The following is an 18687-nucleotide window of genomic DNA, read 5'->3' on the forward strand; positions in this document are numbered from 1 at the left end:
ATGTAAACCACACTGGGAACTTTTTGTTGAAAACTGGTATATAAATATTCGTTGTCATCGTCAGAGGTATTCCCGAAGATCTACAAGGCCCAGTTAGAATCTTTAGTATTTTAAAAGTAAGGAATGGCACTTTTAATTGGGCCAAAAAGCATCTAAGAAGGTTGTACATTTGGGCTAAAACTGATATGTTCTTGGTTATCAGTTTAAATTACTTAAACAGGCTGTCAAATTCAAAGCCTGGCCAAACACCATGTAGAATGTGTTACAAACAATCCAGTTTGGAGACTGATAATCTTAGCAAGAGCTGTATTATCAAGAATAGGTCACAATTGGCTCACCAAACTAAAATGATAAAAAGTCTTCCTGGTTATTGCTGGCAGCAGGAGCAAAGCAGGGTCCAGGAATGTCTACTGCATACCCACTTCCAGGAGTGCCATCTAGAACAGGTAAATTCACCATCCCCAGACTGTGGGAAACTTCAGCCATTAGTCCCTCTGTCTTCTCTGGATTCACTTTAAAATTATTTGTCCCTATCCAGTCCATAACTGCATCAATGGCCCTGGGAAGCCACTGCCACTGATGGCTCAGATGTAAAAGACAAATAGAGTTGGGTGCAATCAGCATATTGATGATCCCTGACTTGAATGTCTCAGCCATGAATGTCTCTCAGCAGTTTATCTGTATAGTAGAAGATATGTATCTATATTTGCATAGTGAATTTGCATTGTTTGTATTTATATGATTATTGACTTTGTAATTGCTGTACATGATTGGGTGTGAATTTGATTTACTTTAAGCATCTTATATGTTTGTCTCTTGAAAATGTAGGCAGTGACCAGAATTTGCTCTGAACTCTGTCACTTTGCACACCCATCGATAGTTTCTTTATATTAAGAAATACTTAAATGATTTTGAATTGTGAATGGCTTATACAGAGTACAATAAATTCTGTGGTACTGTTGTTATTTGAGTCGTGTAAATACTATGGCTGCAATCTTATTCTATGAAAATTTATAGGAGATTGGCCTTTGACTTACAGGAGTAGAATTGCAGTTTTTATTTATGCATTCTACCCTTTTTGTTCTGAGCTTAAAACACTATGCAGGAGGTTGTTTTTGTAAAATGCCAGTAACTTAATATACACATCCCTGGCTTCTTTTGTTTTGTGGTATCTCTTACCTTAACCATTGTTCTTGATTTACCTGTTTTTCCCTTTTTTCCCCTGTTTGTTTTTCTTTCCTTTTGTTGTCTTCTCTTTCAGTTGTGGCTGTACTAATACTGCTGCTGAATTGGTGCTTTAAGGATTTGCCTTTTCTCAATTTCTTTACTTGCCTATCAGACATTATGAGGAGATTGGCTTTTCGTGGTGCTGGTTGTACTCTGGTAAATCTAGTACTTTACTGATAATGTGTGTGCCATTTTTGTCTCTCTCTCCCAAACAGCTGTTATGTTGTTTTATATTTGGTGTGACAAATCATACTTGTTCATTTATCTCATTCATGAGTTAGTACATAGTTAATTCCATTCTCAGAATATGAAATGCAAATATTCTAACACAATTATGCCATGCCAGTGATAACTTTAAAAACATTTGTGTGAACGAATTGATTTGGAAGTGATTGTAGACCTGGATGTGCAGTTTGGTTAGTGCTAGATAGCACGTTGGAAACATGTTTTTTTTTTTTTAAGTGTTTCAGTAAAATTTCACATTGAGAATGCTTCTATTTGTGTATATTCCTGTTGATGTGTAGGAAATGGTGGTTTTAAAATGCCTTTCAATGATTTATTTAAGACAGGGTGAGTAACTGTAATGCGTTGATCCTGGCCACATAAATTCTGAGGTATTTTTCCAACATGGTTTGAGGCTGTGTTGAGGATCAGATTTGGCACTATACATTTTGTAGAAGTAAAAACATTGACTTTACAGTCACATTGCACCAAGCTCATCTCTTTTAGCCTGCGCTTGTGCTGAATGAATGACATACTCTCAGTTCTTCACTATTTGTGATCAGCTTAGATCAGTTAGTTCCATATGCAACATGGCCTCCGTACCTCAGATGACAAGAAAGGGGTCATTAAACAGCATTTTGTTTACACCTGGAAGTTCTTTCGCTATCAACTGCAATTTCATCATATTCATGTCTCTAACGTAAAAATAGGATTTTTAAAAAAGCTTTTGTAAGTCAATTTGCATTGGGTGCCCCTTCATGCATAGTTTTTGGCATAAAATTGCAGTTTTTCTGGTTTTAAATTCATGTCTTACAACTCTTGTGCAATACACATACTGAGCTCTTTCTCACAGCCAGTGAAAAAGGGCAATAGGGTTTGAGGGGAGGAAGCCATGAACAGCTTACCTCCCCACAGATGGGCTGTTTCCCTTCCTTGGGTGTATGGATCACCTGCCCATATGAGCAATGGCTGCTGCCAGTAGCTCTGAGGGTCAGAGTACAGGGTCATGATGTTCTGTGTTGCCTCCCCCCCCCCCCGAGGCTCCAATAATGCACTACACTAGTGGATCCCCCGCTCCTTCTCCCGAGAGCACTAGGGTCTACTAGCCGTGGCTGCTTGCAGCCATGGCTGACAGACAACCAAAAAAATGATGTTAAGGGAGTGCTTGCTCTGTCTCGTTTTAGGGGGAGGCTCCATAGGTGAGTTTGCCACTGCGGTGCCTCTGGGATTGTCTGTGCAGAACCGGGCTGGACTTCCTCAGCCCGGTTTTGCACACGTGTGAATAGCCTCACTGTGGCTAGTGTGTGAGGAAGTCCTTAGTGAAGCTGCTTTGGCAATTTCTTTTCCGCCCTGCAGAGAGATCTAGGAACACTTTCCATGTAATAGAGTGTCCTTCCAGTGCAAATTTCTCCATCTCAAGTTCATATAACTGGCTGCCTCTGCTGCGCTGGGCTAGGTGGCCAGATATGGCTTTTAAAAAGCCAAATTCTGGCTTACGGCCCATTTGACCTACGAGTATACCCCTTAGGTCCTGACAACTCTGGCGCTGGGGGAACTTGCAACATGACAACACTCATAGACATTAGTGGCCTACATCCAGATTTGTATTGTGCTAGTGTAATGCTTGTAGTGTGCTAGTGCAAGGATGTAGCACAATGACATTGTGCAAAGAAATGAATGTCTGTTCCAGACTAATTACTGCACTAGTGGAAGATACTGAGGCTATTCTCATGAGTGAACAAAACCAGTCATGTTTTGGAGCCCAGTCCTGTTTTGCTCACTCATGAGAACCAGCGGGGTTGAGGGCGAGCCCAGTGGCTCCACAGCGGCAAGCCCGCCTATGTAGCCGCCCTCTTAAATGAGCTTAATGGAACGAGTGCTCTGTTAACCTCGTTTTTCTGGCTGTGTGTGTCCTGTAGCTGTGGTGGACACACTCGGAGGGGGCAAGGGGGATCCCAGAAATGCACTGTGCACTTGCGTGGTGCATTACTGGGGCTCTGGGGGGCGGGGGCTGCAAGGCGGCACTTCCCATCACCCAACCCCTGGAGCTGCCGAGCGATGTGCGGGTAGACGGCAGGATTGCCACTGTTCGTCTGGATCTGCCTGCCCAGAGACCGAAAGAGGATCATCTATGGGGAGGTAAGCGCTTTTGGGTTTCCTCCCTGCAAAAAGAACTTGATCGTGGGAAGAGCTTCATTGACTGGTTGCACAGTGTGTTGCACAACAGGTTGCTCAACCTTGTATGTCTCTTGGAGAAAGTCTTCCACTGGCGATTGGGCAACATCACATAGCACCACAACTTGACTCAGCTCCTTCGAGATGATGTTTAATTGAGTGGCCATCTTTCAGTGAAAAAAATGACCCTGTTGATATCAGATCCCTGACCAAAACCTTGTGGTGGCTGACTCATGAGTGACTAGGACCATGCTCATTCTTTGGCCTTTACAGGTGCTAGAGACCACAAAAAAAAAAAAAAAAAAAAAAAAGACTTTCCAGTTCTGTTGACTGCATTGTGGACTAAGTGGTCCTCATTTTCTTTCTCTATTGTCTTATGATGCTAACTCGACATATCAGCCCTGCATGTGTAATAGGATTTATTTCACAAATAGGAAAATACTATCATGCTCTGAGCTCTCGTATTTGTCACAATATAATGCTCATTTCATTATTACGTCTTTGTCAGCCGCATGTGGATGGGTTGGCATTAAAAACATATCCTAAAACTGATTACTGTCCTAGATAATAGGGGAAATGGTGGGCAAACTTTAACCATGTGCTAGCATGGCATTCCTGTGAACTATTCCACCTACACAGAGTCCAGAAGCACTGCAGTTTTTGTTATCAGAAGATAGCAGGGGAGATGTCTTCTGTTATCAGAAGATAAGATCTGCAGTGCTTCTGGACTCTGTGTAGGTGGAATAGTTCACAGGAATGCCATGCTAGCACATTGGCTAGAAAGCCTCAAGTTTAAGAGCATTCTTCTTTATTATAGAAGAAGTTGGATTCCATGGGTTCCAAAAGGCGAAGGGCTACTTCTCCTTCCAGCAGTGTCAGTGGAGGGGATTTTGATGACAGTCACCACTCCACAAATACACCAGGCCCGAGTAGGAAGAGGAGAAGACTCTCCAATCTCCCAACAGTTGATCCTGTAAGTACTTATTTAAATAATATATAAAAGCCTTACGTGGTACATGGCAAGAACCACCCATGCAATGCTAAACGCATGCATGGCAAGAGAGACCTGGGGCAGCATGATGGCAGTGGGCGAAGGGGAGGCCAGGGAACTGGAGGAGCCCGACAGGGCAGCCGAGGAGGAGCAGGAGGGTGGAGGAGGAGGGAGGCCCAAGATGGAGGCAGCACAGGGTGGGAAAGTAGTGCTGCCGCCGCCGTGCTGGAGGGTGGTGAGGTCTCTAGGGTGGGGGGCAACTAGCATGCAGATGCTCTGCACTGGTCAAGCTAGTCTGAATATATTTGTGCTTTCCAGGAAACTATATCATTTACCCACTTTATGAGTAATCTGACCTGCATCAACAACAAAAAGTGAGACTTTAGCTCAGTGTTCTAAAAATGAGTTCTTGAGACTGTTATACCTTCTTCCAGAATCTTCACGTTAGGGTGATATGCTGGGTCCTAGTGAGGAACATCGATGCAATGTTAAAATTGCTACTGGTGTTTTACTAGTTTGCTAAGGAATTAGAACTGTCAGGACTGACTGCTTATACGATAAAGACAGTTTTGAGTGCTGCTGCGTAGGTTTTTTCCTTAGCAAAGAAAATGTCTGTATGTAAACTGGAATGATCAAGCTTGAGAATTAACATGTCCAGGGACAAACAAAACTTCACAGTTTCTGCTAGTTGCTGTCATCAAATTCATAGAGACAGATTTATATTGGCTTGGATTGTTAAATATTGGAAGCAGAATTTCCAGGAGGCTATGTAAATACATCAAATAGGCTAGGTATAGGATTGCTGTTTTGTGAGAAATAAGTTGTGGTGTAATTATACCTGCTACTTCTTTCCAGTCTATCCAGGGCTTCTTGGATTTTTCTGAGTACTACCACTACAAAAAGCTAGCATAGTGAGGTGGTTAAGAGCATATGCTTTGAGCTGAGAAATCCTCAGATTAGATCTCAGCTCAAATATGAATTCACTAGGTGATCTTAAGCCCAGCCAAAGTTTCACGTCTTGATTCCTTCATCTCCAATATGTGGAATGTCATGCTGAATGACACATACATGTTCTAAAGATACTGAGGAGGTGTGTGAAAACTTTGAGAAGGAAAATTATATAAATATAATGTTACCATTGTGCATTATTGGATGTAAAAAACCCTACCTTTGTATTTTGTTTTGCATTTTAGATTGCTGTGTGCCATGAATTATACAATACAATCAGAGATTACAAAGATGAACAAGGGAGGCTTTTATGTGAGCTTTTCATTAGGGCCCCCAAACGAAGGTAAGCTTGTGATATTAAATGATGAAAAATCTAAGGCTACTCTTGCTGGAGTTCAGGATTTTTAGGCTATATTCCTTAATACACTTACTTTTTTAAAAAAAGTATATTTGTGCATTGCCCCAAACCCATGTCTCTGGGTGGTTTGCAATAAATATAAAACACATTAGAGCAGGAATTAAAACATTTTGAAGCTACAATTATAATTAAAATGTTTGGGTGAGTAAATGTGTCTTAAGAGCCTTTTTTAAAAGCTGTCAGAGATGGGGAGGCTCTTATTTTGGCAGGGAGTGCATTCCAAAGCCTCAGAGTGGCAACAGAGAAGGCCCATCCCCGAGTAGCCACCAGACAAACTGGTAGCAACTGCAGATGAACCTTTCCAGATGATCTCAATGGATGGCAGGACCCATACCAAAGAAGACATTCTTTTAAATACCTCCTAGTCGGGAATAAGACTTGCTGAACTCATTGGGACTTTATTCTGATTAAATGTGCATAGAATTGCACTGTTAAATATGTGGCAAATTTTTATTACATGCAGGTGGCCCTCATCCACAGTCTCTCAGATTGAGGTTTAATGTAGCCATGGTTGAGTCTTAGAGACCCAGTGTCTTTATCTACAGTTTTTAAAATAGGCAAAATTCGCCTATCAGCCATTCCTGGGTAGCTGGAAATGACTTCTGATGTCATTTCTGTCTGCCATTTTGCACACAGAGCCATTTTGTGACTCTTTAAAAAATCCAAGAATTTTTGTAACACTTTGGTGGATTTGTGGGTTTTGGGGGGCCTTGCTGGAGAGCTGGAAGCCTGGAGAGTGAGGTACTGTGCTTTATTCCCTTTATTTCTGCTTTTTGGTCCTTTTTTTAGCCTGAGGAACCTAACCCCTGGATTCCCATAGGAGTAAGGTTTTGTTGTTCGTGGTTTCCGTATTTGCATCTATAGCACTTACATTTATATACCGCTCTATAGCCGGAGCTCTCTAAGCGGTTTACAATGATATAGCATATTGCCCCCAACATTCTGGGTACTCATTTTACCGACCTCGGAAGGATGGAAGGCTGAGTCAACCTTGAGCCCCTGGTCAGGATTGAACTTGTAACCTTCTGGTTACAGGGCGGCAGTTTTACCACTGCGCCACCAGGGGCTCTTGGGTGAAAATGGAACCCCCGTGAATAACGAGGACCACCTGTATATGTTAATTATTTGCTTCGTCTTTCAGTATGTTATATAGCAATATCTTTACTCTCCGTGCTTTGTTTTTAATACTTCGCATCAATGCAGTCAAGACATTTAGATATTCTTTTTTTACATCAATGTTTTCTTAAGGGTTGAGACATAACAAAAATAATATAATAATTTTATCCTCAAGAATCCATTAGATTAACAATTTTTTTTTCTTGATTTATGTTCATGTAGATTTTGTTATAAAACTTTTATAATGTATTAATACAGAGTTACATTATAATGAATGCATTTGCATGTTAAATCCTGGAAGTTTTGCTCACAGTAATTGCATTTTCAATACCTTTCTTATTGCAATAGAAATCAGCCAGATTACTATGAAGTGGTTTCTCAGCCTATTGATTTAATGAAAATCCAACAGAGGCTAAAAATGGAGGAATATGATGATGTGAATGTGCTAACGACTGACTTCCAGTTGCTATTTAATAATGCGAAATCCTATTATAAGGTGACAAAACCTTTTTATTTTAAAAACCATCATTTGCATAATCTGTGGATTGTGTTTGAATTTTCCAGTACAGAAAGAGACGGCGAGTGAAAGTTACTTGTTTACATCATTTCCAATACTGCTGACCCTGAAATTTCACAGGCTGGAAACCATATTCATAGCATATACCTTATATATTGAGCAATTGTCTTATATAGGCCTTTATTCCCATTTGTAACATATTTTTAATTCACAGAACTGTCCTGTCATTTGTACAGTAATTGTGCAACCAGTTATTTCTTGGGAGATTTATCTCGCAGTCAATTTAATTATTATTTTTATAACACCTTGCATGTATGTGATGCTTTACAGCAAATGAGTAGACAAGTTATGGTCCCAGTGGGGTGGTGGAGCTCACAATCTGAAAATTAGGGATGTGCATGGAACCGGCAACGGCTGGTTTGGCGGGTGTGTGTGTTTACCTTTAAGGATCGGGGAGGGTGCTACCTGGGAATGCATGCGCGCTGGGAACTTCTGGTCTGATTCTGGCAAGGAAGTACACTGCTGCCCTGTGTGGGACTGTTATAAGCACATCACTGGTGTGGGAAACATGGCAGAGGGGTTAGGAGCATCCTCCTCGATCCTTAAAGGAGCCTGCACCCCCACGTTCAAACTGGTTTGACTGCTGGTTCCCAAACCAATTCAGCATTCTAGGAATAGAATGCCAAACTGGTTCTTGCACATCCCTACTGGAAATAGACATGAGGGCAACAACAAAGGAAGGGAAGGGGGAGTAGAGGCAGAGTAAACAGATTTAAAAATGTGATTGTTCCATATTCACATATTTGGGCTTAGTTATGATAGAGTTATTGGGGCTAGGGAGTTGTGCCAAAGGCTTCACAAAAGAGATGGAGGGATTTGAAGGACAATACCCCCACTTTGCCCCTTTGTAATTTCAACCTTTATGTTGATGATTCCAGTTGCTAACAAACATAGATGGTTTCTTTCTTTCATACAGCCAGATTCTCCTGAATATAAGGCTGCCTGCAAGCTGTGGGATTTATATATACGCACAAAAAATGAGTTTGTTCAGAAAGGAGATGCCGAGGAGGAGGAAGATGATGATGAGGGCCATGACAATCAAGGGACAATTTCTGAATTAGTAGGTGTTAGCTCTTCTAACCATCTAGAAACATTTCAAATACAAGAGTGCAAAGTGCTGCTTAGTGTCATGCTATAGTAGAGCATTGGTCCCCCTCCCCCCCTTACTAAATTGACACAAAATTGAAATATGGTGTGTGCATAAAATATGGTCATCGTTATTGATATATGTAACCACATTGTGCTTGTGTACATACAGCATAACAAAACAATAGGAATAGTTGCTTTTAAAATATCTGTATATAACATATGCATAATCCTGATAGCGCACATCTATAATGATATTTTTATTTATTTTAAAATGTATGTCCCGCCAGAATAACCAACAATAGTTAACTTTTTATATCATTGCTTTAATCTTATTAATATGTTCCCTTCATTTGTAAAAGAGGAAAATCAGTACAAAAAAACCCAAATCATAATCTTCCCTCAAAACATTGTACAATATAATTTTTGTACCAGTCTTCTCCAGGTTATTTAAAAGAAATTCTTGAGCAGCTTCTTGAAGCCATAGCTGTAGCTACAAACCCATCAGGCCGCCTCATTAGTGAGCTTTTTCAGAAGCTTCCCTCTAAAGTGGTGAGTAACGATCAGATCTTTGAATATAAATCACACATTTTGCTAATGTTCCATTGAAATGAATAAAAGTTGAGTAGCAACAGCCGTCTTTGGTAGACTGTACCATCAGATTAATAAGTCTGGTATGTCTGATATTGACTCATTGTGAGGCTGAAGAACTCCATGTGCATCCAAGCATTCATAATATTGATGAAATGAGTTGTTTTTGTACAAAGGCTGGGTATGCAAAATATTCTTGAGGAAATTTTGCTGGGACTTACTTGCAATTAAAACTGTATTTTTATATAGAAGTTCAGATCATTGGCTTTCTGTATGTTCAGGAACAAGCCTGAAACTTCTGTTCTAACTGGCAATAGAAAAATAGATTGAACATGGTTACACTTATGGAATTACTTGGATGTGTAATCTTTGTTTTTCAGCAATATCCTGACTATTATGCAATAATTAAGGAGCCCATAGATCTGAAGACTATTGCCCAGCGAATACAGGTATAGTATAACTTTGTAAAACACCCCCTTGAATATAATGTATAGAAGAGAGGTTTAGAATTTCCAGAATACTTAGGATAATCAATTCAAAAGCAGTGCTTTGGTTATCCAGGGGCAGGTACCTGGTTAGGTTAGTGATGGCAGCATGTCATTTTTGAATGTGCATTACGAACCGGTTGACATTTCCACCATTGTAATGACACAAAACAATCAGTGACCCAGCATGCTAGAATAATTGATTTAGACTTCTTATTGTACCTAGCCTTTTCAGCAGTGCAAAGTAATTTGTTTTGATCTTTGATACTTTTCTACTGAGGAAACAGCCTGTGATCTGAATAGTGATCAATGACAGTCATAAATATTGAGTTCTTCGCCCACACAGACTACTTTGGGTAAAATTTGTTAGCTCCTCAAGATGCCGCCAACCGCCCACTGCGCGTGCTCCGCGCTCTCTTATAACCACAGTTAGGCGTCCCTTTTCCAGTTTCTTTCTGACCGCCAAATCAATCACTTCTTCAGTATCACTGAAGTTCCAAGAAAGAAAGGAAGAAAGAAAGAGGACAGTTATTTCAGCTATGACATGGATTGGAAAAGACTACTCTACGGATAGAGACAAAAATTAAAAGATAAAACAGTGCATTACGGAACGGAAATACGGATACAACTGCTACTGACTATTTAAACTGAATCCCACACTCTGACATCGGTGATAACATTGAGGAGACATGCTTGGTTGCGGGCAACTAATTTACAAGACATGCAGTATCACATAGAAGCTCTGCCATTTGATGGCAAGGGGCTATTTACGAGGAGACGGATGCCTCCATGGAGAACTGGAAAAAGTCAAAGCATACAGCATGAACATTCACAACACTGCCTAAATATACCAGTACAAGATATCAACTGTATCAACGGCGGCAAAATACATACCGCCAAAATGAGCGCAGGGACTTCAGAAAGCCTTACCAGAGGTATACTCGGAAACCCTTTGCAAGAAATAAAGTAAACCAACAGAACCATAACAAGGCTGTACAGCAGGCCAAACAGCACCTTTGATTGGTCACGGAGCCCATCTGCACTGTTAGTATCCAACCAAACTATGACAGAAACCATCAACGCCAGACACACCATCACTCTGACATCTGCCGGAAACAACGTCAGATTGGCAAGTCATGCACAAGCATGGCACCACATAACATCAGACCAATGGGACTTGAGGACAGTCGAGACATGATATGCAATAGAATCTGTGACTCTACCAGCATTCATGGTTCACTCCCAAAACGGCGACTCCCAAGTTCACTCCCAAAACGGCGACACTGATGGAGGAGGTCAAAGAATTGTTGGGGAAACAGGCAATATCGCCAGTGCAATGGGCTCACAGTCAAGCGGGATTTTACTCTCGGTACTTTCAAATCCCAAAGAGGGATGGGGGCATCCGCCCAATAATGGACTTGCGTTGGTTGAACCAGTATGTCAGAGTGAAAACATTCCACATGATAATGCTGCAAGCAATCCTTCCACTTCTGCATGAAGAAATGTGGTTCTCAGCGTTGGATTTGAAGGATGTATATTTTCATATTGGCATACAGGAGAACCACAGAAAATACCTACGCTTTACATTGGGCAAGGAAATATACCTGTACAATGTGCTTCCCTTCAGCCTAGCGACAGCTCCAAGGGTCTTCACGAAATGTATGGCAGTGATCATAGCCTACCTACGGACACTGGGCCTCTCCATCTTTCCATATCTGAACGACTGGCTTCTCACTGCAAAAACAAAGGAACAGTTGGTATCACAGCTGCAGTGCGTAACTACTCTATTAAGCAACTTGGGAGTGAGAATAAATTGGGGGAAAACACATTTACTGCCTGCCAAACGACTCTGATGTATTGGAGCAGAATAGGATATGGGAATGCAAAGAGCGTATTTGCCGGAGGACCGATACGAACGGATAGTCGAGATGGTGAGAGCTTTTCACACGTCAGCACTGCAGAGGGCAAGAGCGATTCAGGTACTTTGGGGCCTAATGGCTTCTTGCACGTCAGTGGTGCTCTCTGCGAAACTACGGCTGAGAAAGCTGCAGACATGGTTCTTGACTGAATTCTGCCCCAATGTCAATCTACAGAACAAGCTGCTGCTTGTTACAGAAGGAGTGTTGTCTTCCCTACGTTGGTGGACCAGCAAGACAAATCTCCTTCAGGGTATGCCATTCAGGACCCCAGGACCCACAGTAATTATAACAACCAACACCTCAGTGATAGGCTGGGGGGGGCACATCTGTTTCATCTAAGGATACAGGGCCTCTGGTCACCGCAGGAGAGGCGGCTACACATAAATTTCTTAGAACTTCTTGCAGCATACATATAAACAACCAAGGAGGAACGGTGTTGCTAACGCTGTGTCAACTCAGTCTACAGATGTGGAATTGAGCCAGCATGGTGTAGTGGTTAGATTGCCAGACTAGGACCGGGGAGACCCAAGTTCAAATCCTCATTTAGCCATGATACTAGCTGGGTGACTCTGGGCCAGTCACTTCTCTCTCAGCCTAACCTACTTCACAGGGTTGTTGTGAAAGAGAAACTTAAGTATGTGGTACACCGCTCTGGGCTCCTTGGAGGAAGAGCGGGATATAAATGTAATAATAATAATAATTAATAATTAATAATAGGTGCATTGCATAAAGAGTCCATATGGTAGCCATCCATATAAAGGGAGAAGACAACATGTTGGCAGATGCATTGAGCAGAACCCACATTCTGCAGCAGCACAAATGGGAGATGGACCTAGACATTCTGAGAGAGCTATTTGCACATTGGAAAACACCAATGGTAGACCTTTTTGAGACACTGGACGACAAGAAGTGCAAACAATACTGCTCAAGAATGGGGCTGGGAAAGCACTCAAAGAGCAATGGATTCCAATTCCTATGGATGCAGAGTTTATTCTATTTGTTTTCTCCATATCCATTGCTGAACAGGATGGTAGCCAAGATGCTGCAAGACAAAACCAAAGGGATCCTGATAACCCCTTGGTGGCCATGGCAGCCGTGGTTTCCGCAGCTACTATCATCCCGCCACATTGGATGGGATGGGGAAACAGTGTTCTCCCACCCAAAATGCAAGAACTTCATGAAGGGCATAAACAATGTCTATTCTCCAGTGCGACAGCCTATGGACAAATGGAGCCTCTTGCTGGTGCTTGCCACATTGACAGAAAAGCCTTTTGAGCTGTTGGCAACAGCATCCATGAGGCTGGTGACCCTTAAAACGGTATTCCTGGTGGCAGTAACAAGTGCAACATGTGTGAGTGAACTCCTTGCATTATGCATGGACGAATCCTACACTAGGTTCCATGAGGAAAAAGTGGTGATGCGTTTGGACCCAGAGTTCAGGCCCAAAATAGCCACGGATTTCCACTTAAACCAATATGTGGTTCTTATGACATTTTTTTAGAAATTCTCCCACAGCATTAGAACAATCTAGGCATTCTTTGGATGTACGCAGGGCAATGCTTTTCTATTTGAAAAGAACAGCAGACATCAGGAAAACAAAGCAACTCTTTGTATGTCACAAAGGACAACGTAAAGGCTATCCTCCATCACACCAACAAGTGTCGCATTGGCTAGTGGAGATGATATTCCTGGCATATACATGACAAAAAGTGACTCTGCCAAAATCTGTGAAAGAGCATTCGACGAGGGCATATGCAGCTTCAGCAGCACACTTGTCAGGAATAACATATAAAGACATCTGTATGGCGGCATCCTGGGTTTCAAACCAGGCGTTTGTTAAACATTATGTGTTGGACCTTTGCTCTGTGGCAGCGGCTGAATTTGGGAGATCTGTGCTTTAAAGGATGCTACGGTAGCTTGCGACTCCCACCACCAACAGGGAAGCTTGTAATTCACCCAATATTTATGACTGTCGTGGATCACTATCCAGATAAACAGGTTGCTTACCTGTAACAGAAGATCTGGTAGTGATCCACGACATTCATAAAACCCTCCCGGCCATCCCCGCAGCAGACCACAATCAACTTTGCATTAAGAGAACAACAACAAAATGGTCAACAAGAAACTGGAAGAAGGACGCCTAACTGCCGATATAAGAGAGCGCGGAGCACGCGCAGTGGGTGGTTGGTGGCATCTCGAGGAGCTAACGAATTCTACCCAAAGTGGTCTGCAAAGGCGCAGAACCCAATATTTATAAATGTCGTGGATCACTACCAGATCATCTGTTACAGATAAGCACCCTTTTTGGGGGTGGCACAGCTTTTTGTGGCCTCTTGTTTCCTGCAGCAGCAGTCATTTAGGGCAACTTCATATGACCCACCCATTTCAGCAAGAAGTCCAGGAGAAGAATCCAAAGGTTTCTGCGGTGGATGTGCTCCCATGCAGTGTTTCGTCCAAAGTCGCCCAAATCCAGCCAGCAACTGACCAACTCAACTTGTTAACAATCTTATCAAGCCAGCGTCAATGCTTGGTTACAAACCTACAACTGGAGATGGTAATGTTGGTTTCCAGTTTGGCGAATTTGGACCCTACGCTACATGAAAGTGTGCATGCTCTAGGAACCTCTGGTAGCTTCTCTTGGACTTCATACTGACTTTCAGTGAGTCGTATGAAGCTGCTGTTAGTGTAATTTATAGCACAAGTCTAAGGACTGCTTCTCATGCAATGATTTCCAACACAGATACTGTTTCTGTATAGGAAAGCTATGTGTACACTATCACACAGTATACTGAGCATATGAGTCTGTTTTGCTGAATGTACGTCCAGAAGGCCTTGGCTTTCCAACACATGTAATTCATATGTTGAAATCAAAGTGTTGCCTTTGATGGTGTCTATAACATGACTTCCTTCTCACCTGTGCGCACTTGTAAAACTAAACTGTGTCCTCCTAGAGCACCAAATCATTGAGCTGTTTCTCACAATTGGTGATAAAGGGCTCGAGGGAAAGCAGAGAGGAAGGCTGCTAGTGCTTACCTTCCCACAGACGATCCCTCTTCTCTTTCTGGCTAGGCAAATTGCCCGCCCACATGATTGTTGGTAGCTGACGACAGCGCAGAGAGTCGGGGGATAGGAAGCGGCGCCCCACCACCCCAAACCACACGAGTTTGTAGTGCATTGTGGGGATTCCACTGATGCCAGCCAGGGACCCCGCAGTCTCCCAGCCCTGGCTGCAAGCAGCCAAGGCTGGATGACCAAGAAAATGAGGGTAAGAGAGCACTTGTTCTCTTAACTTCATTTTGCAGGAGTTAGTGTGTATAGCTCATTGGGAGGGGGGGTTGCTACATATCATACTTCTCGGAGATGGGCTATTTAATTCCCCCACCCACCAATCATTAGTTGTTTCCCTTCAGCCATTTTTTTCTTCTGCTGGGATTCCAGACCCGTGTTTGCAATGCAAGTATTGTTCTCAAAAGTTACCATCTGAGAGCAAAACAGCTTGAAGTAAAGGGAATTGCAAGCAAGGAAGTCTGAAGCACCCTTCTACTTATCCTCTACATATTACCACTTTTTGATGTTGCCTTTGCAAGCAGACAGGGCAGCTTGTGTTTAAAGGTGAGGATTGAATGTGTAGGTCTGGCCTTTATTACAACGTTTCAGTCAAAATACATTTCATTTTAAATTAATTTGCAAGTAAAGTAAAGTGTGCCATCAAGTTAATTTCAACTCCTGGTGCCCACAGCCCTGGTTTTCTTTTGGTAGAATACAGGAGGGGTTTACCATTGCCTCTTTCTGCGCAATACGAGATAATGCCTTTCAACATCTTCCTATATCACTGCTGCCCGATTTAGGTGTTTCCTATAGTCTGGGAAACGTACCAGTGGGGATTCGAACCGGCAGCCTTCTGCTTGTTAGTCAAGCATTTCCCCGCTATGCCATTTAAGGTGACTTAATTTGCAAGACTTTATGGTAATATTGTCTTGTAGCTGGCTTAGACTGAAAAACTCATAAAAACATACTCCCTGTTCTCTGTGGAAAGTGGGGTGGGGATGCGGAAGTGCAAGCAATGTAAAGTTTCTTCTTCTCCTGTTTGTAGGTGGAGTTTGGGTAGAAGGGCCACTTTTATAATTTTTACAAAAAGGAAATGGGTAAGCAGCAGGCCATTTGGAATTTATCCATGGGCCAAGTCTAGCTGAAAGGTTACTTGCTACCAATCACTGCTTTATGGTGTTCTCATAAAGACAAGATTTGGGCATCTTTAGTTATTCTTTCTCCTAGTACTTTAAGTATGCAGTAAACTTGAATTTTTCTTAAATTTTTTTTTTTTTTGCAATATTTGCCTTTTGATTTATAGTGTCCATCGATATATAAAGGGACACTGCTTGTGATGGTCGCCACCAAAGTGACAACACCAAAGGGGATTGCCCTTTGGGCGAGCCATTTCTGGGGTTAACAAGGGCTAGGGATGTGTGAACCGGTACTACGGTGAACTGGTTCAGTTCACTGGTTCTAGGCCAGACTGAAGCCCGCCGATGGGGGGGGGTGTTGCGAAAATTTTTTTAACCTTAAAATTGCTCTTTGAGGCGGCGGGGGAGGGGGTCCGTGGAGGTTCCCCCTCGGGCCTTTTCGGCCCGTTTTTCAGCCCATTCAGGCCTTCGTAAAATGGCACAGTGGCCAAAATGGCAGCTGCCACATGTGCACAAATGGCCTCTGCGTGGCCTGGCATGGCCCAGTAAACAGTAAAAGTTAAAACATTACAACAATTTAAAATTGTAAAACAATTTAAAATTTTAGAACAATATTCTTAAACAATGTTAAAACGATTAAAACACTATTTAATAAAAAGGCTGGGTGAACAGATGTGTCTTCAGAGCTTTGAGACATTCTCCCTGCTGAAATAAGAATCTCCCCATCTCTGACAACTTCTAAAAAGTCTTTAAAGACACATCTGTTCACCCAGGCTTTTTACTAAATAGTATTTTAATAGTTTTAACATTGTTTAAAAAATTGTTTTACAATTTTAAATTGTTGTAATGTTTTAACTTTTACTGTTGTTTATTTTGTTTTAACTAATGTTTTAACCTTTTCTGTTGTCATCTTTTTTGCTTTGTTATAAACCGCCCAGAGACGCAGGTTTTGGGTGGTATAAAAATACATTAAATAAATAAAATATCAAAAACGCTAATCTTTTCTATTACATACACTTCAGTTCATGATTACAAGCCACTTGTCCATAATCTTCACATGTTAAAAAGCTTAGTTTTTATTAGTCATGACACTAACAATGAAGAACTTGACAGCACAGCAAAGAGGTTAAGTTGCAAACTTTTACAATATTATCAGATGTACAATTATAATATGAGAACAAACTGTAATTTTTTTAAAAAATGTTACATTTATAGAATGGGAGCTATAAAAGCATTCATGCAATGGCCAAGGACATAGATCTACTAGTTAAGAATGCCAAAACCTACAATGAGCCTGGGTCTCAAGTGTTCAAGGTCAGTTAATTAAATAATTCATTTTTTAAAAGTTGAGTTCAATTTCTTGTGTTGCTTTGCTGCAGTAGGCAGCAATGGCCAGCATGGATTAATTAATTTTTTTAAAAAATTAAGAGTTTTATTAAATGTATATTAAATTTTCAGTTTTATTCTGTGTCTCTTTAAAAGCACTGGGCTTGAAATGGTATCGGAATATGATGCATACTGACATGTTTCTCTGAGGGAGGGCAGGATGCCTCCTTGTCTTAAGGAGGCAATCATTAGACCTCTTCTAAAGAAGCCTGCATTAGATCCCTCAGAATCGAGCAATTATAGGCCTGTTTCCAACCTCTCATGGCTGGGCAAGGTAATTGAGAGGGTGGTGGCCTCTCAGCTCCAGGCAGTCTTGGAGGAAACTGATTATCTAGACCCATTTCAAACTGGTTTTTGGGCGGGCTATGCGGTAGAGACTGCCTTGGTCGGCCTGATGGATGATCTCCAATTGGGAATTGACAGAGGAACTGTGACTCTGTTGTTCCTTTTGGAGCTTTCGGCAGCTTTCGATACTATCAACCGTAGTATCCTTCTGGAACGCCTGAGGGAGTTGGGGGTGGGAGGCACTGTTCTACAGTAGTTCCGCTCCTACCTCTCGGACAGATTCCAGATGGTGTCAATTGGAGACTGTTGCTCTTCAAAATCTTAGCTTAAGTATGGTGTTCCTCAAGGCTCCGTACTTTCTCCAATGGTTTTTAACATCTACTTGAAACGGCTGGGAGAGATAATCAGGGGATTTGGAGCTGGGTGTTACCAGCACGCTGATGACACCCAGATCTACTTCTCCTTGTCAACTTCTTCAGGAGCTGGCATATCCTCCCTAAATGCCTGCCTGGAAGCAGTAATGGGCTGGATGAGGGAGAATAAACTGAGACTGAATCCAGATAAGACAGAGGTACTTATTGTGTGGTGTCAGAACTCTAGAGATGATTTTGATCTCCCTGTTCTAGATGGGGTCACACTTCCCCAAAAGGAACAGGTTTGCAGTCTGGGAGTACTTCTGGATTCACACCTCTCCCTGGTTTCTCAGGTTGAGGCGGTGGCCAGGGGTGCTTTCTATCAGCTCCAGCTGATAGGCCAGCTGTGCCCGTTTCTTGAGATCAGTGACCTCAAAACTGTGGCACATCTTTTGGTAACCTCCAGACTTGACTTCTATAATGCGGTTTACGTGGGGCTACCTTTGTACGTAGTCCGGAAACTTCAGTTGGTTCAGAATGTGGCAGCCAGGTTGGTCTCTGGGTCATCTCGGAGAGACCATGTTATCCTTTACTGATGGAGCTACACTGGCTGCCAATAGGTTTCCGGACAAAATACAAAGTGCTAGTTATAACTTACAAAGCCCTAAACGGCTTAGGCCCTGGGTATCGAAGAGAGTGTCTTCTTCATTATGAGCCCCACCGT

At 42.1% G+C, this 18687-nt stretch overlaps 1 protein-coding gene across 8 annotated transcripts in view; it reads left to right on the forward strand.

The window, feature by feature from the left end:
• The window catches only part of PBRM1 (polybromo 1), a 115043-nt gene that overhangs the window by 3813 nt on the left and 92543 nt on the right, over positions 1-18687 (forward strand). For 5 of the 8 annotated variants that reach the window (XM_053292201.1, XM_053292197.1, XM_053292200.1 and 2 more), the window contains 8 exons: positions 1262-1383; positions 4442-4597; positions 5809-5906; positions 7446-7593; positions 8591-8734; positions 9196-9312; positions 9732-9800; positions 17155-17253. In XM_053292201.1, the coding sequence (XP_053148176.1) occupies positions 1345-1383; positions 4442-4597; positions 5809-5906; positions 7446-7593; positions 8591-8734; positions 9196-9312; positions 9732-9800; positions 17155-17253 (870 nt within the window). In that variant the 5' untranslated portion in view covers positions 1262-1344. The remainder of the gene's footprint in view (positions 1-1261; positions 1384-4441; positions 4598-5808; positions 5907-7445; positions 7594-8590; positions 8735-9195; positions 9313-9731; positions 9801-17154; positions 17254-18687) is intronic. The other 3 variants (XM_053292196.1, XM_053292198.1, XM_053292199.1) reach the window with 3 other exon arrangements.

The sequence above is a fragment of the Hemicordylus capensis genome, chromosome 2 (assembly GCF_027244095.1).
Source record: "Hemicordylus capensis ecotype Gifberg chromosome 2, rHemCap1.1.pri, whole genome shotgun sequence".
NCBI lineage: Eukaryota > Metazoa > Chordata > Lepidosauria > Squamata > Cordylidae > Hemicordylus > Hemicordylus capensis.